The 25,422-nt window shown below is 42.6% G+C and overlaps 1 protein-coding gene across 9 annotated transcripts in view; it reads left to right on the top strand.

Annotated features, from left to right (window-relative positions):
• agtpbp1 (ATP/GTP binding carboxypeptidase 1) overlaps window positions 1-25,422 on the top strand; it is a 360,842-nt gene that overhangs the window by 278,743 nt on the left and 56,677 nt on the right. For all 9 annotated transcript variants that reach the window (XM_078568039.1, XM_078568065.1, XM_078568001.1 and 6 more), the window contains 2 exons: window positions 10,888-11,019; window positions 22,074-22,250. In XM_078568039.1, coding sequence (XP_078424165.1) covers window positions 10,888-11,019; window positions 22,074-22,250 — 309 coding nt within the window. The remainder of the gene's footprint in view (window positions 1-10,887; window positions 11,020-22,073; window positions 22,251-25,422) is intronic.

Genomic DNA, 25,422 nt, shown 5'->3' with positions numbered 1-25,422 from the left:
ATCACATCCCTCCCGTGAAGCGCATTTCAGGACTGTAAGCAGAACTATAGTGTGGCCTAGGCAGCGTTTTCTGCACTTGGAACATAACCTCCCTGCTCCTATATTGTATGCCTCAGCTAATAAAGGCAAGTATGACATTTGCCTCCTTAAACACCTTATGTACTTGCCCCACTACCTTAAGGGACCTGTCACCAAGGCCCCTCTGATCCTCGTTACTTTCCGCCCCCCCCCCCCACCGATTTCCTATTGATGTTAGTTTTGCCAGAGCTCGATCTCACACTCAGTCAAATGCTGCTTTGATATCAGGGCACCTCTCACCTCACCTCTGGAATTCAGCTCTTTTGTCCATGTTTGGACCAAGGCTGTAATGATGCCTGGAGCCACATGGCTCTGGCAGAAGCCAACTGAACATTGGTAAGCAGGATAATGCTTTGTAACTGCCACTTGATAGCACTGTTAACAACAGCTTCCACCATTTTGCTGATGGTCACGAATAAACTGACAGGGTAGTAATTAGCTGGATTGGATTTTTCCTGCAGTTGTGGACTGGACGAACCTGGGCAATTTTCCGCATTGTTAGATAGATGCCAATGTTGTAGCTCTACAGCTTTTTTAGAAGTGCAGCTAGTTTTGGAGCACTCTTAAGTACTACTGCCAGAATGATGTCAAGGCTCATAGCCTTTGCAGTGTCTTCCAATGTCTATCATAGCGTATCCAGTGTCTTCAGCCATTTCATGATATGATGTGGAGTGATTCAAATTGGCTGAAGACTGGCACTATGATGCAGTGGATCTCAAGAGGAGGCTGAGATGGATCATCAGCACTTCTGGCTGAAGATGGTTGCAAATCCTTCAGCCTTGTCCTTTGCACTGACATGCTGGGCTACCTCATCATTGAGGATGGGGATATTTGTGGAGCCTTCTCCCTTAGTTGTTTAATTGTTTATGATTGAATGTGGCTGACTGATCTCTGTAAGCTTGTGACTACTGTGCAAAAACCAGAGTCTGAATGAAGTTCTGTACAAAGATTACGTTTATTAAAGCTAATATTAACAGTATAAGTATGATAACAGGAAGCAATTATACAACCTGGCTACCCTGAAATCATAAGCTGATTAGACCTCAACTTTCAGCAATGATTCAAAGACCCGAAGAGTTCTAAAATCCTCCAATTGCTACCCTATATTCATACGCAATATATCTGGATCGAATAACGTCCTTAATCAGTGTTCTGTTGTTAAATTGCTGTTATCTGTAAGCTACCAGCTCATTTGATTCCCAAACAATAATCAGCAAGTCCAACCACTTCGTCAGGAGCCAGAGGAATAAGTCAGGATGGCTCAGTGTCTAATATCTGCAATCAGGTCACAATCTTCCCGAGAGGTTTGAGTGCAAATCCCACTTCTGTTGCAGGCCATAATCTTCCAATCCTCCTTAGATACAGGGGAGGGGCCGGAGGACTGTAGCATTGTAAATGTTGCACCCCTGTTTAAAAAAGGATGCATGGATAAGCCCAGCAAATACAGGCCAGTCAATTCAACCTCAGTGGTGGAAAAGTTTTAGAAACATAATCCAGGACAAAATTTATAGTCACTCGGTCAACGGTGAATTGATTAAGAAAATCCCACTCAGATTTGTTAAATGCAAATTGTGTTTAATTAACTTCATTGAGTATTTTGATGAGATAACAGAAAGAGTTGTTGAGGGTAATGCATTTGATGTGGGGTACATGGACTTTCAAAAACCTTTTGATAAAGTGCCACATGATAAGTTTCTCAGAAATATTAAAGCCCATGAAATAAATGGTACAATGGCAACATGGATATGGGGTTGGGTGAGTTACAGGAAATAGAGTAGCTGTGAATGAAAACAAAAACTGCTGGAAAAGCTCAGCAGGTCAGACAGAATCTGTGGAGTTAACATTTCAGGTTGAGATTACCTTTCATCAGAGCTGAAGAAAGGTAGAAATGTAAGAGTTTATAAGGCAGTGGAAGAAGGGAGGGGGGGGAAGGAAGAACAAAGGAGCAGTATTTGTAGTTGTGAATGATTGTATACCTTCCTCCAGTCTGAAAAACAGTGGGATTTCCCCAAATGTTTGTACTAGGACCATTGCTTTTCTTTTAGTCTATATTAATGGCTTGGGCACACTAAGCACGATTTAAAATTTTGCAGATGAGACAAAACTTGGAAGGATTGTGAACTGTGAGGAGGATGGTGATAGGTTTCAAGAGGACTTAGACAGGTGGAATGGGCAGACACGTGGCAGATGAAATTTAATGTGAAGATGTGCAAAGTAGGAAGAATGAGGAGAAGCAATATAATATAAAGGATACAATTGTCAAGTGGATGCAGGAACAGAGGGATCTGGGGATATATTTTGTACAAATCATTAAAGGTGACAGGACAGGTTGAGGAAGTGGTTAATAAAACAAATGGAATCCTGGGCATTTTCTGATTTTATTTTAGATTTACAGCATGTGCAACATTTTGCTTTTGTGTTTTTATGATTTCATCTCCTTGATAAATATTTTATTATTGAGATCTGTGAACAATCTGCGTAATGGCCAAAACAAATTAAATAGTAAGCAGGACTACTATGAAAGTGGAAAACAAATATTCAGGACACAGTAGGCCAGGAACAGCTGGACAAAAAGAATTAGATTAAGTGGAGGGCAAGAGAGGTAAGCATGGTTGGAGTTCTGGGTTTGAAGACCGGGCAACTGGGAGGTGTCATACAGAAGATGGCAATGCCATCTACTGTTCCAAAGTAATAAAGAGCAACATTACAGTAACAAAAGCAGAAAATGCTAGAGACAGCAACTTGGATACAACACCCATAGAGGGAAGTGACACGTTAACATTTCAGGCATTGCTCTGAACTTGTTACATTCTCCACAGGTGCTCTGCTTGACTTACTGACTGTTTCCAATATTCTCTATTTTTGTTTCAAATTTCTTGCATTCATAGTATACACCTTAGTGTTACCCTTTCAAAGTAACGTGAGCATTATTTCATGTACTATTAATTGTTACAAGGAGTTAACATTGGGTCTCTAGTTGATCTAATGTGCCTGAACAAAAATGGACGCATTTATGTTGGATTCCACATCTACATCCCGCCTGATTTTTAGTTATGTTGAAGTCAGTCAGTAGAGCGTAAAATTGGATAGAATATAAATTGTGTATTTGACCTGTAGGCATCTGTTCTCACTGGCCACTTTAGGCGAGAATCGGTCTAGTTGTCTAAAGGTGTAATACAATTATGGCACAGGAAGTAGGACAATGTGACAACAGGAAGTGTAAACAGTTGCAAGAATATTAATTGAAGATTAACAGATTTTCCATGGTTGGTCAAGGTGTATCAAGTGATGCAATATTTCTGTCATAACAAATATATATTTTAATATGTCAAGTATGCAGCTGCTAACGCTATGTATTTAATGGTCTAACAGGCTCATGTCTCAATATCCAATTGCAAACGGAAGCACTGCTTGTGATCACTGAGAGTTTAATTGCCTCATGAGGGAACTTTGTAGATTAGAATTTATTCATCAGGTTTAGGCTGCATTTCAGTGACACTGAGCATTTTATGATTTTGTATCTGTGCCAGGATATGACACCTCTGGTAACTAAATGTAAAATCCATCTTGACTGTTTAATTGAGGAAGCCACTATCCTATCGAGGTAAAACATTATCATCTGTTAAACATTGTTGCATTTTCAGGAGTGATGAGTAATATTTATTTATAACAATTAGATTTTAAGACCTTAAAGGGACAGGACATTTTAAATACATCTTATGGTAAGTTATTTACCTTGTAATTATGTTAAATGTTTGTTCACGTTTCTTTCTAATGTCTGATAATTTTCTTGTTGCAATTATTAATAAAGCTTTTGTTTGTCATAGAGCAGAAAGATGGCAACAACATTCTGTCCACTATCTTACTTGCACTATTAAAGCTGTGTTAGATCTGAAAAATCTGTTAACATGAACTTCCATTATAGATTCCTTGAATTGTGCTGTAAAGAAATGCTATTTCCGGTGCAAATCTAAGAATACTGCCTTTGAATAGCATTCAAGTTCATTCCAGGTAGGCCTGTTGTTGGTAATATGGGCAAATATTTATTTGGAAGCGCAACGGTCTGATTCCAAAAACATGTAAAACTTGTGCTGACTCACACATGCTAAACTCTCAATTTTCTAGAGCATTTCATTGCACTAAAGAATTGACCAGAAACTAGGCATTTCCATATACTAGTCAGGGAAATCTTTGAATGTCACTTTGGGTTAGTCGTGTTTGCACACAACTGGATGGTAGGGTGGAATTGATGGATGCCTGGCAGCCAGCGTTTTGCCCTAATCTTTCAGCCAGAAAGATCTAGCAAAGGAAACTTGGAGAAAGCAAATTCATTTTTGTGAGCATATGCTTTGTAAGTAAGAAATGTTCCCCTTTGGTCCTGCCACACAGCTTTGTTGTCTTTTTCTGCCATTTGATTAGCAATGTTAACTTCACAATGAATAAATTAGTTCCTGTAAAGGACATTGATTTTGCTTTGCAAAATCCTACTCTAGTTGATTTGCCTTTTGGTAAAAATCTGTCCTCTAGATAAGGACACCAGAACAGTCAATCATCTATTTTCAACATTTTCAGTTTGACAGTATTTGCAAGACTCTTCTCCATTTAACAACTAAAAAATCAAAAAGCAAAGAAGTATCATTTTCAAACCTATGATAAAAGTTTGCTCTACATTGACCTTCATAACCGGTTTGAGCAGCTGTTGATTCCAGTTCTGGAACTTCCCATGGTCTTTACACAACCCTCATGTAACTTGGATAATTGTGAAATTGCAACAGACAAATCAGTGAATTAATTTGTTGGATGAAGTCTTATGAATAAGAATGAGCACAAAACAGCTGATGGAATAATAATTGTGGATGGTCAGGAGCCCGTATGTCATGAAATGAAGTTTGCTGGTTTCTATGAGTCAATCAAAAGAATTATCCATATGGTTTTCATAATTTTGAAATGGATGATTGAGACTTAGTACTCTAGTTAAAAGAAAATAACAAGTACGTTTATTGTTTAAATCAGAAATTCAGGCAAATTACAAACTAGAGAAATTTATGCACTTAAATTAAACTTTGCAACAAAATATTCAAAGCGTCATTGTGGTACTGGATTACATGGATTACATTGAACACTGACTGAGTTTGTAGAAATTATTCGATACCTGGAAGGTAATGCCTTATTTTAAGGTAATATGATCATGAACAATCAGATTAAGTTAGTAACTTTAGTTTCAGGAACCACAAAGTTGCTTGGCAAATAAAACAATTGTTCCACTCTCCAGCATTGACATCTTTCATAAAACTCACCAAAGGAAAAAAATTCTGTTGATAGTTTTGTCCATTCTCTTAATCTCTGGCAAATAGATTTCAATGTAGGTAAATGTGAGGTCATTCACTTTGGGCCTAAAAGGATAAATCAGGCTGCTTCTAAATGGTGGAAAGCTAGAAACAGTGGAGGCCTAAAGAGACTTGGGGGTCCAGGTATGTACATCATTAAAATGTTGTGAACAGATACAAAAAGTAGGAATAGAATACAAGGGGGTAGAAGTCATATGCTTCAGCTATACAAGACCTGACTAGACCACACCATTTAAAACCTATGAGCAACCCTGGGCACCACACCTCAGGAAGAAAGGGAGTTGGATCATGAGGATTGGAATGTTGGGTGACTAATGGTGGGAATATGAGACTGGGACAGTTGGAGGCAGGGGGTAATGTGTTGAAATCTCTAGAAATATATCTGGAGTTGGTAACTTTATTCTCTTCCACCTCAGTTTTCCTTCCTCCCTTTATCACTCCTCAAGAGGGAGTGTAGTGCATATTTACCAGAGTGATACTTGGACTCCAAGGGTTAAATTTTGATGAGAGAGTTACATAAACTAGGTTTGTATTCCCTGGAATTTAGAAGGTTGCAGGATGATTCGATTGATATTTTCAAGATATTAAGGGGAAAACATAGGGTAGATAGAGAAATTATTTCTGCTGTTTGGAGAGTCTGAGGGAAGAATTTTCCCGTCGGCAAGCGGGGGCAGCACCCGCTCGCCGCGCGGGGTGACGTTGGGACGCCCAAGTCATTTAGATTTTCAGTTTGGCGGGCGCCGCCGAACTGTCAAAGGCCTATTAAGGCCATTTAAAACCTAATTAATTCAATTTAATGAGCTGCCCGCCCAACCTTAATGTTGGCGGGCAGGTGAAGAGCCCAGGCAGCCTTCGCGTTTTTCATGAAACCTCATCCACAGGCGGGATGAGATTTCATGAAGTGTTTTAAAATCTAATAAAAATTTATACATTTATTCTTTGACATGTCCCAGCTCATGTGATAGTGTCACATGAGGGCACATGTTTTAAAAGTGTTAAAAACCTTTATTTAAAACTTTAGCACTGAAACAAATTTCTGGCCTAGGAGTAAGGAACGTAGGGGAGGATCTTCTAGTTGGCGAGCGGGGGCGGGGCCTGCTCGCTGACGTGTAAAATGACGCAGGATGATGTCAGGCGGAACTCCCGACATCACCCCACATCATTTCCATTTTCAGGTCAGCGGGGGCGCAGCTGAATCAGCTGTGCGCCCGCCGACCTGCCAACGGCCTATTGAGGCCATTTAAAAGCTAACTGACATCATTAATGCACCTGCCCGTCCAACCTTAGGGTTGGCGGCCAGGCCGGGAGCCCTCGTGGGCTTAAGACAAAGTATGAAACCTCATCCACGGGCGGGATGAGGTTTCATGAGGGTTTTAAAATATTTAATAAAGGTTTCAGTAAAAGTGATGGATATGTCCCAACTCATGTGACAGTGTCTGGAGGACAGTGTCACATGAGGGGACATGTCATGGAAATTTTGCTAGCCTTTCTTTAACATGTTTAAATTCGGAGCCGATCTCCCTGGGGCAGCATTTAGCCTCAGGGAGATCAGTGCGCTCTTCCACGCGCATGCGTGAAAGAGCACACTTCTGGCTGAGGGAATTCCCCCCCTCCACCCGCACAGGGAGCACATAGCACTTCCTGTTAGACCTCACGCTGAGCGGGCCTTAATTGGCCCGCCCACGTGAAATGGCGGTGCGCCCCCAATCGGGGTCGCTGATTAGAGACGCACCTGCCCGCACCCGCTCCTGCACTCCCCCCGCCCCCCAAAGAGGGGGATATTTTTCCCATAGTCTAAAAATTGGAGCTAGACCTTACAGGAAAGGAGTGAAATTAGGAAATACTACTTCACGCAAAAGTTGAAATAAGTTTGGAACTCTCTTCCTCAAGTTGAATTAAAAAATTCTGCTGATTTGTAGCCTAGCATCAGAAAGTAACCATGAAAGCTGTCAGATATTTGTAAAAGCTCAAGTGGTTCAGTAATATTCTTTCTGGGGAGAATCAGAGAATTGTACAGCACCTTTGTGGCTCTTTGAAAGAGGAACCCAATTAGGCACAATCCTCCACTTTTTCCTTATAGCCCTGTACATCTTTTCTTTTCAAATATATATCCAATTTCCTTTTGAAACTTGCTATTGAATCTGCTTATACCACCTTTTCAGGAAGTGTGTTCCTGATCATAGCAGCTCACTGGGTTTACAAAAAACCTCCTTGTTTTACCTCTAGTTTCTTTGCCAATTACCTGAAATCTTTGTCCTTGGTTACTGATCCTCCTGCTAGTGGAAACATTTTCTCCCTTTGTTCTTTTTCAGAACTCACTGCAATGAGAAGGGGAGTATAAAGGCAGGAAGGAAAAGTGAGGGGGGAAGAGAGTAAGGTTACCAACTCTGGATATATTTCTGGAGGTTTCAACACACTTGCCCCTGCCTCTGACTGCCCCACTTTCTCACTCCTTTGCTACCCAAAATGCCCATCCTGATGATCCACGACCTTCTTACGCCAATCGGAAAGTGAATAGACTCATCATTACCCAATTGGCAGCGGAGATTCATTCAATCAACATCCTTTTTCTAACCATATCTGATATTTTTATAACTAATAAACAAAAGTCCAAAAAAGTAAATAAAAACCTTTTTATACCCCTATGGGCAGAATTTTTCTCTCATCGGGCAGGTGTGCGCCTGACCCGAACGAGCGTAAGATGACGCGCGATGACATCGGGCGAGCGTCCCAGTGTCATTGCGCACTCGTGCAATATTTCGGTCAGCAGGCAATCGCGGGAGTCGCAGGGCGCTTGCTCACAATCAAGCAGCCTATTAAGGCCCTTAATCAATTAATTAATTCGAATTTTTTGCTGCCCGTCCAACCATTCGGCTGGCAGGCAAATGAAAAGGCCAAGCGGCCTTTGCATTTTTAGCGAAACCTCATTCACGGGCGGGATGTGATTTTGACCAGTGATTTAAAAAAAAAAGTTTTAACACTCCTATTTGACATGTCCCAGATCATGTGACCAGTCATATGAGGGGACATGTTTTCAATATTTTAAATATCTTTATTTTTATTGTTAAATATCTTCAGCTCTGTGTCTCAGGGAGCTTTTATTGCGTGCACTTCAGCGCTCACGCTCCTTCCAACCCCACCCCAGCAACGCTGAGTGCTGCAGTGCGCGTTTCACACTGGTTGGCCGTTAATTGGCCAACCAGTATGAAATCGCGGTTGGGACCCAAGCGCGGGCAGCAGTCGGCTTCGCAACTGCTGCCAGGCCTGCCTGCCGAGGGCAAAATTCTGCCCTATGTTTTATCTTGCCGGTTGCTTGCGGTCATGTCTTGCAGAACAGTCTTTGTTAATTCCTGGAGATTCCAGGCCAATTTTGGAGAGTTGGTAACCCCAGAAGAGAGGATAAGGGAGAGAAGGAGGAAGTAGAAATGGCAAGGCATGGCGGAAGGGAAGCAGAGGGAATTAGGAGAGGAAGGAAAGACAGAAAATTTGCCAATTATAATTTGTATAGTTGATGACCCTTCATTAATATTAGAGGGTTGCTGTGCCCACTGTAAGTATAACAACCATTTTATATAGCAATAGTGATATTAGCTAACATACAAGTCAGTTCCTGTTGGACTTCTGTTTGTCAACAGGTTTGCTTTTAAATAAAAGTGTGCACAACAGTATACATTTTCAAAACTTCTCATTAGAACTCATATTTTTGTGACAAAGAAGAAAAAGAAATCTATGCTAATAAAAGTTAATAAGCTTTTAGATGTACACTGGGCAGGTTTTTCCGGTCGGTGTGGTCGACGCGTAAAATGACTTGGGGATGCATCGGGTGTGTGTCCCGATATCACCCCGCATCATTTAGATTTTCAGTTTGGCCTATTAAGGCCGTTAAAAAGCTAATTAACCTGATTGATGGACCTGCGTGTCCAACCTTAAGGTTGGCGGGCAGGCCGGGAGCCCAGGCAGGCCTCGGAAAAAGCATGAAACCTCATCCACGGGTGGGATGAGGTTACGTGAGGGTTTTTAATTTTTATCAAATGTTTAAATTAAAGTTATGGACATGTCCCAACTCGTGACAGTGACACATGAGGGGACATGGCAGGGAAATCTTTTTCTTACCTTCATTTCAACTTTTGAGTCAGAGCCGATCTCTGAGGCAGCACGCTGCCTCAGGGAGATCTGTGCACTCTTTCGCGCGCGTGCACGAAAGAGTGCAGTCCCGGCTGAGGGAATCCCACCACCCCCCCACCCGCACACCGAGTGCATAGTGCTTCTTGGTGGACGTCACACTGGGCGGGCCTTAATTGGCCCACCCATGTAAAATGGCGGTGCGCTCCCAACTGGGGGCACCGATCAGAGGCCCGCTCGCCCACTCCCGCAGTTCCACCCCAATGGGGGGAAAATGTTGCCCACTATTTTTTAAATCATTTGTTCTTGAGAGATGGGTGAAACCTCTGAGGCCACATTTATTGCCTATCGCTTTTATCCATATATTCATTTATGGGATGTGGATGTTGCTGGCAAGGCTAGCATTTGCTGCCCATCCCTAATTGCCCTTGAGAAAGTGCTGATGAGCCACCTTCTTGAACTACTGCAGTCCATGTGGTACAGCCACAGCTCTATTAGGAAGGGAGTTTGGCCCAGCAATGATGAAGGCATGGCAATATAGTTCCAAGTCAGGATAGTGTGACCTGGAGGGGAACTTGAAGGTGGTGGTATTCCCAAACGTCTGCTGTCCTTGACTTCTAGTTGGTAGAAGTCGTGGGTTTAGCAGGTGCTGTCAAAGAAGCCTTGGTGAGTTGCTGCAGTGCATCTTGTAGATAGTGCACTGACACTGTGCTCGTGGTGGATTGAGTGACAATCAGGCTGACTGCATTACCCAGAAGTCAAGTGGAGAGTATTCGATCACATCCTTACTTGTGCCTTCTGGATAGAGGATAGGCTTTGGGAAGTCAAGAAATATGCTACTCGCTGCAGAATTCCCAGCTTCTGATTTGCTTATGTAGCCACAAAGGTGGCTAGTCCAGTTAAGTTTCTGGTCAATGGTAACCACCAACAATGAACATCCCACTTCTGATCGTGTGAGAGAATAGCCTGAAAAGTGGTGGTTGGCCTTTTGTGAGTGCATTCCTTGTAAAGTTATTGATAAAAATGGTTACATTTAAGGTGACTTATTCTAGAGGCAATCTCCTACCAGCTCTGACACCTAATATTGTATATAACATATTTTAAAAATGAGAATAGGCTCTTGAGGAGTGTACATTTGTGCTGAGCTCTGAAGAAGTCATACGGACTTGAAACGTTAACTCTGTTTCTCTCTCCACAGATGCTGTCAGACTTGCTGAGTTTTTCCCAGCATTTTCTGTTGTTATTTCAGATTTCCAGCATCCACATTTTTTTGCTTTTATCTTAAGGTTATTTATAAACTTTCTATCATGCCATTTATTTTCCAACATTGTTTCTGCAGGTTTTTTGTGATTATCATGGTCATTCGCGCAAGAAAAATGTCTTCATGTATGGGTGCAGCATAAAGGAGACAGTGTGGCAAACTGATGTTAGTGCTTCTTCTTGTGACCTTCAGGAAGATCTTGGATACAGGGTGAGTATGCACTCTATCCAATGTAAATGTTACATTGCTAAATTTTCAGTGATAAGTAATTATATCTATTGGCAATAGTAGTACTGTAGCTCGAGCTAATAGGTTTCTTTAATTAAAGATGGCTGTTCTATCCAAAAAAAGGCCACTTAGTTATACTGTTGTACTATTATGCTGCAATAGTATCCTTTTTAGTGTTTTTTTTATAATTATCTATATTCTGCACACGTGTATTCTTTTTGCATTCATCATCTGCACTTCACAGTCGTCAGTCCTTCGATATCTCAGGGCCAGTAGCTAACAGCAACTTGTGTTGCCTTAATGATGGTTATGGTCCTGAGGATCAATAGATGGCACAGTAAATGTAATATGTTTATGGCAGTACATGAATCAGTTGTGTTTGAATAACTTCTATGTTGTTTAGATCCTTCACAACAGGTTGTCTGAAAGCTAGAATGGTTCTAATCAGTATAAATTGGCAAGCAGACACCAATACTGATTTCCTGTCTACTCAAGGCCTACCTGCTGCCGTCTCAGGGAAATCTTGTTCTCCCATGTAGGCTGGAATTGATGGGAAACTCACCCACCAATCAGAGAAGGAATGAGGAACCACTGTCACTTCCATAGGGGAGGCCCGACGGAATTAAGTGCCTTTTAGGCACTCAAGCAGCCACTATAAGACCTTCCCCACGATTGAGGTCCCTCATGACAGAGGACTTGCCTGCTGAGAGCTGCCAGCCAATTGCAGGCCAGCAGCTCCTCATGCTGTCGGCACCAAAGGGAGCAGTCATAGCTGGTGGCACTGCATTCATGAAAGGCTGAGGATCATTGTAGGATCCCAGGCCAAAGGTGAGTGAAGGCAGGATAGGGATTGCATGGTTTGTGGGGGAGGGAAGGGGGTGGTGCCAGGGGGTCAGAGGATCATGGCTGGATCCAGAGTTTCAGCACCCCCCAACCCCAAGCCTGATGCTGGATACCTTGATGGGGCACAGAGTATCTGATAGCAAGCGGCAGCCTTCCACGGGTGTGGGAAAGCCAAGTGTTCTGCATTTAATCCCAGAGCCATCACTAAATTGCAGGATAATGTTATTTGACTCAATAATGACTTGAATTGAAATGCTGCCATGAGTGGCTGAGAATCCCATGTGAGCCCCTTCCACCCTCCAATTTAATCCAGCGGAGGTTTTGCCACCACCAACAGACTGACACAGGGCCTTTCCCATAATTAAGTGGGCCCAGTTGCCATGTTTCCCACCGTGACAAGCTGCATTAAATCCATCCCATTGTCTGTTTTATACACACAAATGTAAGTTCTGTTTCCAGTGTAACTTAAGTGGAATCTGCATTTTTTTTAACTGTTATTAATGATTAAACTACTTCTGCCAGAAATAGAACAAGAGCAGAAGTAATAGCCAGGCCATTGGCAGCCATAAAACTGCCTGCATTATAAACAAATGGCAAGCATGATTGTTGCAAAATTGATAATGACTCCTAATTTCATGCCTAAATAGAATGTATGTAAGTAATTGGAAAGCCTGTGCTCTCAATTTACAGACAAGTTCATATTTATTGAGCAACAACAACCTGCATTTATATAGCAACTTTTAAGGTAGTAAAAAGCCCCGAAGTGCTTTAGATGAGTGTTATCAAACAAAATTTGACATTGCACTACATAAGGAGATATTAGGCCAAGTGACTTAAAACTTGGTCAAAGAAGGTAGGTTTTAAGAAGCATCTGACAAGAGGAGAAAAAGAGAGATGGAGAGGGTTAAGAAGGGAATTCCAGAGTTTGAGCTCTTAAGCAGCTGTAGGCACAGCTACCAGTGGTCAAAGAAAGACTTGCATTTATATGGCACTTTTCATGACTGCTGAATGTCTCAAAGCACTTTACAGCCATTGAGGTACTTTATGAAGTGTAGTCACTGTTGTAATGTATGAAACAATGCAGCTAATTTACACTGAGTAAACTCCCATAAATAGCAACGTGACAATGACCTGATAATTTTTTTTGTGATGTTGACTGAGGGATAAATATTGGCCAGGACACCAGGGATAATACCCCTGCTGTTCTTCAAAATAATGTAATGGGATCTTTTACGACTCATCGAAAGTGCTCCCTCAGCAATGCACTGGAGTGTCAGCCTTGATTTTTCTGCTCAAGCCCTGACTTGAATCCAGAACCTTGTGATGCTGAGGCGAGTGTGCTACCAGCTGAGCCACGCCTGACATTCTACTGGTGCAGCAATTTTTTATTCATTCCTTCACGGTGTGGGTGCCTCTGGCAAGGCCAGCATTTAATGCCCATCTCTAATTTCCCTTGAGAAGCTGGTGATGAGCCGCCTTCTTGAGCCACTGTAGTCCATGTGGTGTAGGTACACGCACAGTACTGTTACGAAGGGAGTTCCAGGATTTTGATACAGTGACAGTGAAGGAACGAACGATAATATGGTTCCAGTCATACTATTGTGTGGCAGTGTTCCCAAGCATCGGCTGCCCTTGTCCTTTGAGGTGTAGGGGTTGTGGGTTTGGAAGGTGCTGCCTTAGGAGGAGCCTTAGTGAATTGCTACAGTGCATCTTGTAGACGATGCACACTGCTGTCACTATGCATTGGTGGTGGAGGGAATGAATGTTTTAAGTTTTTCATTTAATTAAAAGATTTTAATTAAAATTGGGGATGCACAACATTATTCACACAACATAAAAGTGTTTATTTAAGTTTTTTTGTCTAACCCATGCAATATAAAATTAGCAAGGATGTGGGAGGGCTTTGTGGTGATCATTACATTCAACTACTTTATTGTGCTTTATTATTCTGTTTCCCCAGTCCATCATAACACCTCATCAACAACCTGCTATAAACTCATTAATTAAGTGCTATAGTAGTGGTTCCATTTGAAGTATGAATAATTTGTTTATCGAAATCACAATAAAAGTAATTATAATCATTTGTTTGAACATAAAAACTTCTGTTATCTAAATATCAGCTTCTGTTCTGCAAAGTCTAAAGTTACCCAAACTCTATGGGCAGAATTTTCTGCCTGTCGGGCAGGCGGGCCTGACCCAATCTCCGGCGGGCGGGGAGCCGATCTCCGCGGGAGAAGCGGGCCCTGCCGCCATTTTAAGTGGGCGGGCCAATTAAGGCCCACCCGGCGGGAAGTGCTATGCGCTTCCTGTGCGTGCGGGGGGGATTCCCCAAATGCGAGAGTGTGCTCTTTCGCGCATGCGCACAAAAGAGCGCACATCTCCCTGAGGCTAAGTGCTGCATCAGGGAGATCGCTGACAGCTGTATAAACATTAAAAATAGAAAAACAAAAAAATCCTTTAACATGTCCTCCTCATGTGACAATGTCACACGAGATGGGAAATGTTAATAAATTTCACTAAAACTTTATTAAACTTTTTTAAACCCTACATGAAACCTCATCCCGCCAGTGGATGAGGTTTCATGTCTTTTCAGAACCCCACTGAGGCTTTTGGCCTGCCCACCAACCCTAAGGTTGGACGGGCAGGTCCTTTAATTGTTTTAATGATCCTGTTAATGGCCTCAATTGGCCATTGACAGGTCGGCGGGCCCGCAGCTGATTTCGCTGTGCCCCCGCCTTCCTGAAGATTTAAGTAGGGTGGGATGATGTCGGGAGTTCCCCCCAACGTCATCCCGCGTGTCGGCGAGCGGGCCCCACCCCCTCCTCGCCGACGGCAAAATTCAGCCCCATAAGGAATTTATTTAATGAAATTATACAAATAAATACTTTTATTCATTGTAATTAGCTCAGAAAAGTGGCTAAATTACCTGTTTCACTCAGAAATTTAATTGGTAAAGAGAGCTGGAATGAATGGAGGCAGTGATAAGTTAGTTTCAAGCCTTAAATAAGCAACATCCTCATATTCGCTCAGCAGAAGTCAAGGCACAAGATTAGTCCCAAATTAGGCTATGGCCTCATCAGCATATATTCAGCAAGTTGCGGATCAGATGCCTAGACACAGTGCACCAGTTTGAGAATGACTGATTTGGGCCATCTGCCTTGCTGGCATTGGCCCTCTGGTAAATCCTGGGGCATGCGGTGGGGATAAGAGCAGGAGAGGGCCTATCACGGATGGGAGGCTTCTCCCTTGGTCCGCTTAAAATATGAGGAATGCTGGTTAGGTTACTGAAGATACCCTGAAAATAAATTGGCCAGGCAGAACAGGCCCCAATGCATGTCCCATTCAACCCTAACAAATTTCTAGTTAAGGACCTGGAATAAATGACAAACAACTTTTTAACATCTGCATGGACCTAAAACCTGTTTTAGGTGGCCGCTAGGGATGCCTGAATATCATCTAACCTAATACGATGTATTTCGGGAGACAGCTTCAGGAAATTGAGTGCAGCAGGGTTCGATTTCTAACCTAGATCTTCCATTTCATCAGACTCATGTTCAAATCCAAGATTTGAAGGTGAAACAGCAATTCCTTTACACTTTGTCGATTTTAAGGTGACTTTTATTTTGTAATTTGTTTTAATGACTCAGTCATTACCTGTTATATACTTAAATTTAAGATTGATATTTATTGGCATTCAAGACATTTTATTCATTTGTACACTATGTGGCTACGGAGGGGGAGACAAGCTGCATCACAAAAGCATTTTCTTGTTTGGACATAATTTTCTAATGAAAAATTAATCATCTTAAACTGTTTTTTCATTGGCTGGAAAATTGGCCTTACAGCTGATATTTGACCAATAAAAGCCTTTTGTTCACACTTCCAAAAGCCGTGATGGACATGGGAGACAGAGGAAAAGTAAATGAAACATTTTAAACCAGTAGAAAAAGGTTATGTTTGAAACAAAAACGATACTGTTAAAAAACACACAAGAAAGAGAGACTGGTGGGATGGTTGGTCATAGATTAAATATTTAATTCTCAATGTAAATTTGTTTTGTAGATGTATAGTTTAAGGTTAATATTACAGTGATAAAGCTGTGTTGAATGTTTATTATTGCAGCAAAAAAGGGCTTGCATTTATATAGCATCTTACATGGTCTCAGGATATCCCAAAGCACTTTACAGTTAATTAAACACTTTTGAAATGTGGTCACTATTATATTGTAGGGGTACCTATAGTAATATGTTTTTTCCCCAGACTCTATGTGAGCAAAAAGGCAAACCAGTTATCCAAAAAAACTCATTTCCTGAACTTGTTAGAAGTCTAAAGATTAAGAGAGCTAAGATGATGCAAAAGGAAAACAAAAATGATATACCGAGGGGAGGAGCTGTTGCAGCCGTTTTAATAAAACATTTAGTTAGGAAGGTAAAAGGTGCTTCAAAGTTATGGGAAAAAAAGCAAAGCATTTTTAAAAACTGTAGCACTTCAATTTTTACCTTCCAGCAGAGTTGTAAGTTGAGATGAGTACATGGCATTAAAAAATGTCCATTAACTTTGTGAGAAGGCAGCGCCAAAAGGCACTTTCTTATATTTTCTACAAGTTAATATATAACAGAGAGAGAAGAAAATCTAAATCAACAGGGCTAGATGAAATTCATCCAATCTGGGAAATGAGCAGAAGTAGTGAGTGCTTCAGCTGAACTTAATCATAATTCATAGAAGCAATACAGAAAACTGTAAGTAGTTAACATTCTGATTTCTCTAAAAGGTATGGTCAATTTCTAGGAATTTTAGCAATATTAGCTGGATGATTTCTTTGCAAACGTAACAGAATTGAGTTAGCGGTGATAAAGGGGTAGAGGATCTAACCCACTAGACCCTTAACGTTTGGAAGAGGAACTCACTTGGAGTAAAAATTAAATGGATAAATGCAGTCCTTGCAAACACTTCCTGTCATACTGCCACCACTTTGGAATCATGTGGACTGATTGCTGGGTTACTTGCCTGTAGACTATGGGCTGAATTTTGCCCTTGATGGGCGGGCCCGACCGACTCGGCGGCGGGCAGGCAGCCGATTGTCGCCGCCGAAATGGGCCCCGCCGCCATTTTATGTGGGTGGGCCAATTAAGGCCCGCCCAGTGTGATGCCTGATGGGAAGCGCTATGCGCTTCTTGTGCGGGCGGGGGATTCCCCAACTGCGAGAGTGCGCTCCTTTGCGCATGCACGCGATAGAGCGCACATCTCCCTGATGCTAAGTGGTGCCTCAGGGAGATTGCTGAAAGGTGGTGAAAATTGAAAAATAAAAAAATCATTAACATGTCCCCCTCATGTGAAAATGTCACATGAGATGGGACATGTTAATAAAGTACACAAAAACTTTATTAAACTTTTTTAAATCCGAAATCAAACCTCGTCCCGCCAGTGGATGAGGTTTGTTAAAAAAATCACTTACCCGCCTGCCCGTTGGGCCCTTGCACCGAGCCGAAGTTCGCACGGGCTCCTCACAGTCGTCGACAATTGCTGACTTAATGGCCTAAACAAGGATCTTTAATTAATGGCGGGCGCACATTGCGCTGCATAGCACGCCTGCCTACCTAAACATCACGATGCCGCGCGCTGACGTTGGGACGCTTACACAACATTTTAAGCGCTGACGTGAGGGCTCCGCACCCGTACGCCAGCCAGAAAATTCAGCCCTATATGTTGGGACTCCTTTTCCTTAAATTTTGCCTGCCATTTCTTGGTCCACTTTCACTTCAGCCTGGCAAAATGTGCTAATAGGTCGAAATGCCTTCTGAGCCTTTCCAATGTTTTTCAGAGTTTATGTCCTCCTCTTCTGACATCTCCTTTAATTGCTTTCTTCCTTTTAACTTTCTACTTGTATACAGTTTTCTGCTCCCACCGCATTTTCTGTACCCCTCCAAATCGGCACCTAATTCAATGTAAATACATTAATCGCAGATAATGGATGTAAGGACACATTTAAGTTGAATTTGCCTCATGGGCAGATTTTTCCAGTCAGCGAGCGAGGGTGAGGCCCGCATCCTGACGTGGGGATACGTCGGGCGTGCATCCCGACCTCACCCCACGTCATTTAGATTTTCAGTTCAACAGGTGCGCAGCCGATTCGGTTGCGTGCCCGCTGAACTGTCAACAGCCTATTAAGGCCATTAAAAAACTAATTAACCTAACTGATGGACCTGCCCGTCCAACCATAGGGTTGGCAGGCAGGCTGGGAGTCCAGGCAGGCCTCAGAAAAGGTATGAAACCTCATCCACGGGCGGAACGAGGTTTCATGAGAGTTTTAAATTTTTAAAAACGGTTTCAATAAAACTTATGGACATGTCCCAACTCATGTGACAGTGACACATGAGGGGACATGGCAGGGAAAAATTTTAAACATGTTTATTAAAAGCTTTAAATCGGAGCCAATCTCCCTGAGGCAGCACTTAGCCTCAGGGAGATCTGTGTGCTCTTTCGCGTGCATGCACGAAAGAACGCACTCCCGGCTGAGAGAATCCACCCCCCCGCCCGCACAGGAGCGCTCTCTGGTGAATGTCATGTTGGGGGGCTTTAATTGGCCCGCCCACGTAAAATGGCGGCACACCCCCAATTGGGGGCACCGATCGGAGGCGCACCACCCCCCCCCCCGAAAAGGGGGGGAAAACTTTTCCCATGTGTTACTATTCATTCAGCTCTAAATTGTGCCAATAACATAAAACCTAAACTAAAATATTAAAAGAATGCTCTGTATGCAATGAAACCAAATTGCGTAGAAACCTAGATTTTTGGAGGGATAAAACTTGATTCAAATGGTCTATAGAATTTGACGTGTACACAGCTGAATTGCAAATGGAATTTAGTGTTGAGAAGTGTAAGGAAATATATGATAGCTAAAATACAGGCAGGATGAATGCCCAGCCAAGGCCAGCAATGATGTTTCCAGAGCAGTGGTCTGCATGGATCTTTCCCAGCGATTAGGAGCCTCCAGCAACCAGAAATGACATCACAATTTCTAAACTAGTGCACATGTACAATGTAAGATAGCTGGATGGATTCTGCAGAGTCTGGGTCAAAACTATCACATAACTGCCATCTTGGAGTGCTTCTGTGATTCAAATACAATGTTGGGATTGTATTTTACTGTTTATGTAACGTTGAAGATTTCCAACTGCAAACACCATGTCAGTGGCTTCCTTGACCTTTTCTGAAAACTCATGGACACTCTGGCAGTAGATCCTGGTCAAGATGTTGTACAGAGCAGTTCTGAAGAATTCTAGTGCAGATTTTGCTGGCGACGAAGAGGAGAGAGATTCCTCTGATTGTTACAAGACTGGCGAATTCCTTTCCGCTTGTATAGGTGGTGACAATGGAGGTATCTTTGTTTGGAGAAATGCCAAGAATAGAAGATAGACCTGTACACCACATTTGTTGATCTGACCAAAGCCTTCGACATGGTCAGTCGTGAGGGCCTTTGGAAGGAATGGAGAAATTTTGCTGCCCTGAAAAGTTCATCACAATGCTGCGACAGTTCCACGATGGCATGCTCACGTGTGTCTTGAATGGTGGTGAATCTTCTGACCATTTCCACTCATGAATGGAGTTAAGCAGGGCTGCATGTTAGTGCCAACCTTCTTCAGCATGTTTTTCTCTGCCAAGCTCTCCAGTGCCTTCGATGATGGTAATCCTGGCATCAAAATCAAATATTGCATGGACAGGAAGCTGCTCAGTCTGAGACTGCTCAGGGCATGGACCAAGTTTTCCAAGGACACACTTCACGATTTCCTGTTTGTTGATGACTGTGCACTAGCTGCTGGATCAGAGCCGGACATGCAATGTAGCATGGACTTGTTCTCCACTGCATGTGACAACTTTCGCTTTACTATCAGCATTAATAAAACTGAAGTCATGCACCAGTCTGCTCTAAGAAAGCCCTATCTTGATTCCAATGTTTCAGTCCATGGCCAGAACCTGTCAGCAGTGGATAAGTTCACTTATCTCAGTCGCACACTCTCTATATAAATGATGAGTCACATGTAAGCTTTGCCAAAGTATGTATAGCCTTCGAACATCAATCTGGAAACAAAGAGGAGTAAGACAAAGTCCATAGAGCAATCGTCCTGCCCATTCTGCTCTATGCATGTGAGAATTGAACTGTGTACCAGCATAATGCCAAGACGCTCAACCACTTTCTCTTGAGCTGCCTTCGGAAGCTTCTGAAGATCAGAGGGCAGGGCAAAGACCAGACACTGAGGTGCTCACTTAAGTTGGAATGCCAAGCATTCACACCATATTGAGAAAGTCACAACTGAGTTTGGCTGGTCATGTAGTTAGAATGTCTGACAGCCTCTTACCAAAGTGAATCTTCTATGGAGAGCTTGGGTCTGGGGTGTACTATCACGGCAGTCAAAAGAAGTGCTACAAGGATATTCTGAAGGCTTCGCTTAGGAGTTTTGATATCAACCCAGAGGCTTGAGAGAAGCTAGCTTAGGATTGTTGCACCTGGCACAACCAAATAAAAGAGCGCAGCCTTCTTCGAAAGCAAGTGCAGATCAGAGGCAGAGAGAAAACACAAGGGGCAGAATTTTGCCGTCGGCGAGCAGGGGATGGAGCCCACTCACCGACACGTAAAATGGTTCCCCCCCCCGACGTCATCCCGCCCCATTTAAATTTTCAGGAAGGTGGGGGCACAACAAAATCAGCTGCAAGCCTGCCAACTTGTCAATGGCCAATTGAGGCCATTGACAGGATCATCTAAACAATTAAAGGACCTGTCCGTCCAACCTTAAGGTTGGGGGGGCAGGCCAGGAGCCCCGGCGGCAAATAGAAAAAACATGAAACCTTATCCACCGACGGGATGAGGTTTCATGCAGGGTTCTAAAAAGTTTAATAAAGTTTTACTGTAATTTATGAACATGTCCCATCTCATGTGACATTGTCACATGTTGGAGACATGTTAGGGAATTTTTGTTTTTCTATTTTTAATCTTTTTAAAAGTGTAAGCGATCTCCGTGAGGCAGCACTTAGCCTCAGGGAGATGTGCGCTCTTTCGTGCGAAAGAGCGCATTCTCGCTTTTGGGGAATCCCCCCGCCCGCACAGGAAGTGCATAGCACTTCCTGCCGGACGTCACGCTGGGCGGGCCTTAATTGGCCTGCCCATGTAAAATGGCGGCAGGGCCCACTTCTCCGGTGGGGATGGGCCCACCCGCCCGACAGGCAGAAAATTCTGCCCAAGGAGGGGAAATCCCAAGCCGGAATCTTGTCTAAAACTCAATTATTTACTGTATCCTGTCCTGTTTTCAGCAGGACCTTCCGGCACAGATCGGCCTTAACAGTCCCCTATGTACTCACCAGAATCCAACCAAACACCCCAGATGTTGGATGTGGTCATCTTTGCCTCAAAGTTAGAACAATATTAAAGAAAAATGCTTTCACCAAACTTTTATTTTAATTTAACTATAAACAATTATAATCATTTTTTTCAACTTTGAAAAAATATAGCAAAATGTATCCCAGATAGACCTGTGGTACTTCAGTGTTTTTTAATGGCGTGGTGAGCCATTACAGCAAATTATACAATTAGTCAGAAGTTCTAACCATATAAAGTTTCTCATGAATATTGCTGTATTGGAATTTGAATGTGTCCCTCGGTGTTTAGTTGCCCTGGGTTTTCTGCTCTAAAGCTGATGGAGATAAATTATGTGAAAGCAAAACGTTACAGATTTGGATATTCCTCAACCCCGGTTAATATTTTTAACAAACATTTTCGATCCCATGTTTGATTTTCCTTCTCTCTTTCCAGAGTTTCCCTATGCCTTGGCTGAAAGTTGCTAATGGCAACAGCTCTGCTTCTAGGACTGGGGCAGTCGCTCCTTGTCAATAGTGAAACATGAGAGTATAATGTCAAATGATTTCCTGTTTAGTTTTCTTCTCTCCATCCCTCTGTGGAAGTACTTTCCTCTGGTCAGCATCTTCTGATGGCAGTATTGATAGGACCTGCTTACAGATCTGCAATTCAACTTGTTTATTCTACCTAATTAGAAGTAGTTAGCTACTTCTTGTAGAATATTGTTGTTTATAGCAGCAGGGTGCGGTAGAAGGATACCTTCAGCAGACAAAAGTAAAATGTTACTTTTTGTTTTGTGGAGCTAAAATTTGTGCTATATTTTCCTGATGTTTTGACTATTTAGACTCTGCCAAAGGTACTGAATCAAATTGCACCAGCATTCTGCATGAGCAGCTGTAGTTTTGTGGTGGAGAAGTCCAAGGAATCCACAGCACGGGTCGTCGTGTGGCGTGAGATTGGTGTGACGAGGAGCTATACCATGGAAAGCACATACTGTGGCTGTGATCAGGGCAAGTACAAGGTAAAATAAAAACTAAGCTAAATTTCACTTCTTAAAACTAAAATTAGGTGGGGTCATTTTGAAGTGCTGCCTGATTACCCATCCTTCAAAGAAGCAATCCAATTTTCATCCCATTGATTTTGCACAATCCACCAGATTCCTACCCAGGTGGCAAAGTTCAAAATGACCCTTAAATCTCGTGTCATTCAGTACATTCAAAGTCAGATAAGACAATCGAAACCATTACATGGAGGTGCTATTAGAACTCTGCCTCTTTTAGGAATGATTTTTCATTGATCAGCTTGGAAATTATTGATTACTCTTAATTAACTGTGGTCTGCATATGTTTAAATAATTCTGAGATATTTTCAAGTCAGAAATTATGAGACTTTTAGTTTTGAGACTCTGTATCTAGAGCTAATGTAGGCAAGCAAGGATGGGTGAGTGGGATAAGATATTGGAGGATATGAGTTTTTGATGAGCTGATGTGTACAGAGGTTAGATAATGAGAGGCCAGTCAGGAGACCAATGCAATAGTTGAATCTGAAGATAAGGATTTTACGAACAAGTAGGCTGAGGCGGAGATGGGCAATATTATGGAGATGCAAATAGACCGCCTTTGTGATGGAGTAGTTATAAGGTAGGAGGCTCAGCTAGAGGTTGAATAGGATGCTGAGATTTTGAACCATTTAGTTCAGCCTGAGACAATGGATGAGAATGGAAGGAATCAGTGATGAGAGTTCGGAATGTGTGGCAGCAACCAAAGCCAGTAGCGTCACTCTTCCCAAGTTTCATTGGAGAAAATTGTAGTTTGTGCACACTGTGTCAGACAAACAGCCTGACAATGCAAAGTCATTGGAGAGGTCAAGAAGGCGAAATAAGTGTTTTACACATTCAGTGGAAGCTAGCTGCATGCCTGCAAATGATGTAGCCATGAGCTTAAGAGGATGCCAAAATATAAATTTTCTGCAAATAAATGGGTAAGGGCTTTGCACCTATGGGCGGACTTGTCCCAGAAATCAGCAAAGTGCGATATCGCGCGGGGAAATCAGCCTGTGATCCGCTGATGGCAGTGGTAGCTTTTTCTACCGTATCATGTCACTTGAAGTTCAGGTCGCCAGGTACACACCTTTTAAAGGGGTTCACGCCATCATAAAATCACGCTGATATGGGTTTTAAATTTGATGGGGGTGATTCTGGCGTGTGGCCACAATAATGAGATGCTGATTCATTCAAATTAAGTTCCCAATGTTCGAGGGTAGAAAACACGGCTCGCCATTGATGAGCGGAGGCGACAATCATTTTGTAGATTCATGTCGTCGGGAAACATGCCTAGGGCCTTCCGCGAGATTCCCCCATCTCGCCACTGAACATGCCCATCATGATCGGACGTAGAAAATCCCAGCCTAGATTTTTTCTAATCATGCAGGATACAAAGCAGGGCAAACCCCCCTAAAAGCTGGTGCCATTAAAACCTAATCAGTTGAGGCATTATTCTCTGTAAAGGTGCTGTCAAAATAGGGTGTTTATTATTGACTTTTTCAATAAAGAAATACTTTATGACTTATTCCAGAATGCTATTAGTATTTTATACTTAATGATGGGAAACATATTGGCTGAATGAGGAGGCTGATGAGGGCACTGGTTCCTCCAGGGTGTGCGGACAGAGCCAAGCTACTGAAGGAAGAGCAATCGTAATAGGGGACTCTATAGTCGATGGCCTCCACTTTAATGCCAGGAGTATTACAGGTAAAATGGATGAGTTAAGGGTGAGGATTGACACGTGGAATTGTGATATAGTAGCCATCACTGAGACATGGTTGAGGGAAGGGCAGGATTGGCAGCTCAACATTCCGGGATATAGAATCTTCAGGCGAGACAGGGGAGGGGGTAAAAGAGGAGGAGGCGTTGCATTATTAGTTAAGGAGTCAGTTGCTGCAGTAAGAAGAGATGATATCTTGGAGGGGGCATCGAATGAAGCTTTGTGGGTAGAGTTTAGGAATAAAAAAGGGGCAGCCACATTGTTAGGTGTTTATTATAGACCCCCAGATAGTCAGCGGGAAATTGAGGAGCAAATATGTGCACAATTTGTGGAGGTGTGTTTAAACGAAAACAATAGGGTAATATTAGGTGATTTCAACTTTCCCAACATTAATTGGAATAGACATAGTGTTAAGGGCTTGGATGGAGTGGATTTCTTGAAATCTGTACAGGAGAACATTTTAGGTCAATATGTAGAGGGTCCAACAATGTACGGCGCAGTGCTGGACCTAATTCTGGGGAATGAAGCCAGACGAATGGCTGAGGTGATGGTGGGCGAGCATTTTAGCGATAGCGCCCACAACATGGTACAGTTTAAAAACAAAAAACTGCGGATGCTGGAAATCCAAAACAAAAACAGAATTACCTGGAAAAACTCAGCAGGTCTGGCAGCATCAGCGGAGAAGAAAAAAGTTGATGTTTCGAGTCCTCATGACCCTTCAACAGAACTGAGAGACAGTCACTGAGAAAGGAAATATGGCTGTGAAAGCGGGTTTTAGTAAACGCCTTGTCAAACACCAGGAGCGAAATGGAAAGCAATGAAGGTGAACAAGGCAAAAGAGAGATACGGAAGTCCTAATAATCAGTTCTGTTGAAGGGTCATGAGGACTCGAAAGGTCAACTTTTTTCTTCTCCGCCGATGCTGCCAGACCTGCTGAGTTTTTCCAGGTAATTCTGTTTTTGTTATGGACAAAGAAATCGACAAGTTGCAAAAAAATGTTTTGGATTGGGAAAGAGTTGATTTTAGTAAAATAAGGCAGGATCTGGCCAAGGTATACTGGGAACAGTTACTTGTGGGGAAATCTACAGAGGAATAGTGGGGGGGTGTTCAAAAAGGAAATAGGTCAACATGTTCACTCTAGGGTGATAGAAAGGAGTAACAAGCCCAGAGAACCATGGATGACCAGAGATATTCAGGTTACGATGAGAAGGAAAAGAGAGGCTTTTAGCAGGTACAAGGGAAGCAAATCAGCAGAGGCATTAGTGGAGTACAGAAAGTGCAGGGTGGAGCTTAAGAAAGCAATTAGGAGAGCAAAGAGGGGATATGAGAAAGCTCTGGCTGGTAAAAGTAGGGAAAATCCCAAGATATTTCATAAGTTTATCAATGGGAAGCGGATAACCAGGGAAAGAGTAGGGCCCATAAGGGACCAAG

This window comes from Cetorhinus maximus, chromosome 2 (genome assembly GCF_964194155.1).
Source record: "Cetorhinus maximus chromosome 2, sCetMax3.hap1.1, whole genome shotgun sequence".
NCBI classification, from domain to species: Eukaryota; Metazoa; Chordata; class Chondrichthyes; order Lamniformes; family Cetorhinidae; genus Cetorhinus; species Cetorhinus maximus.
Note: the sequence above shows the minus strand (reverse complement) of the source record. Positions and strands in the feature narration are given on the sequence as shown.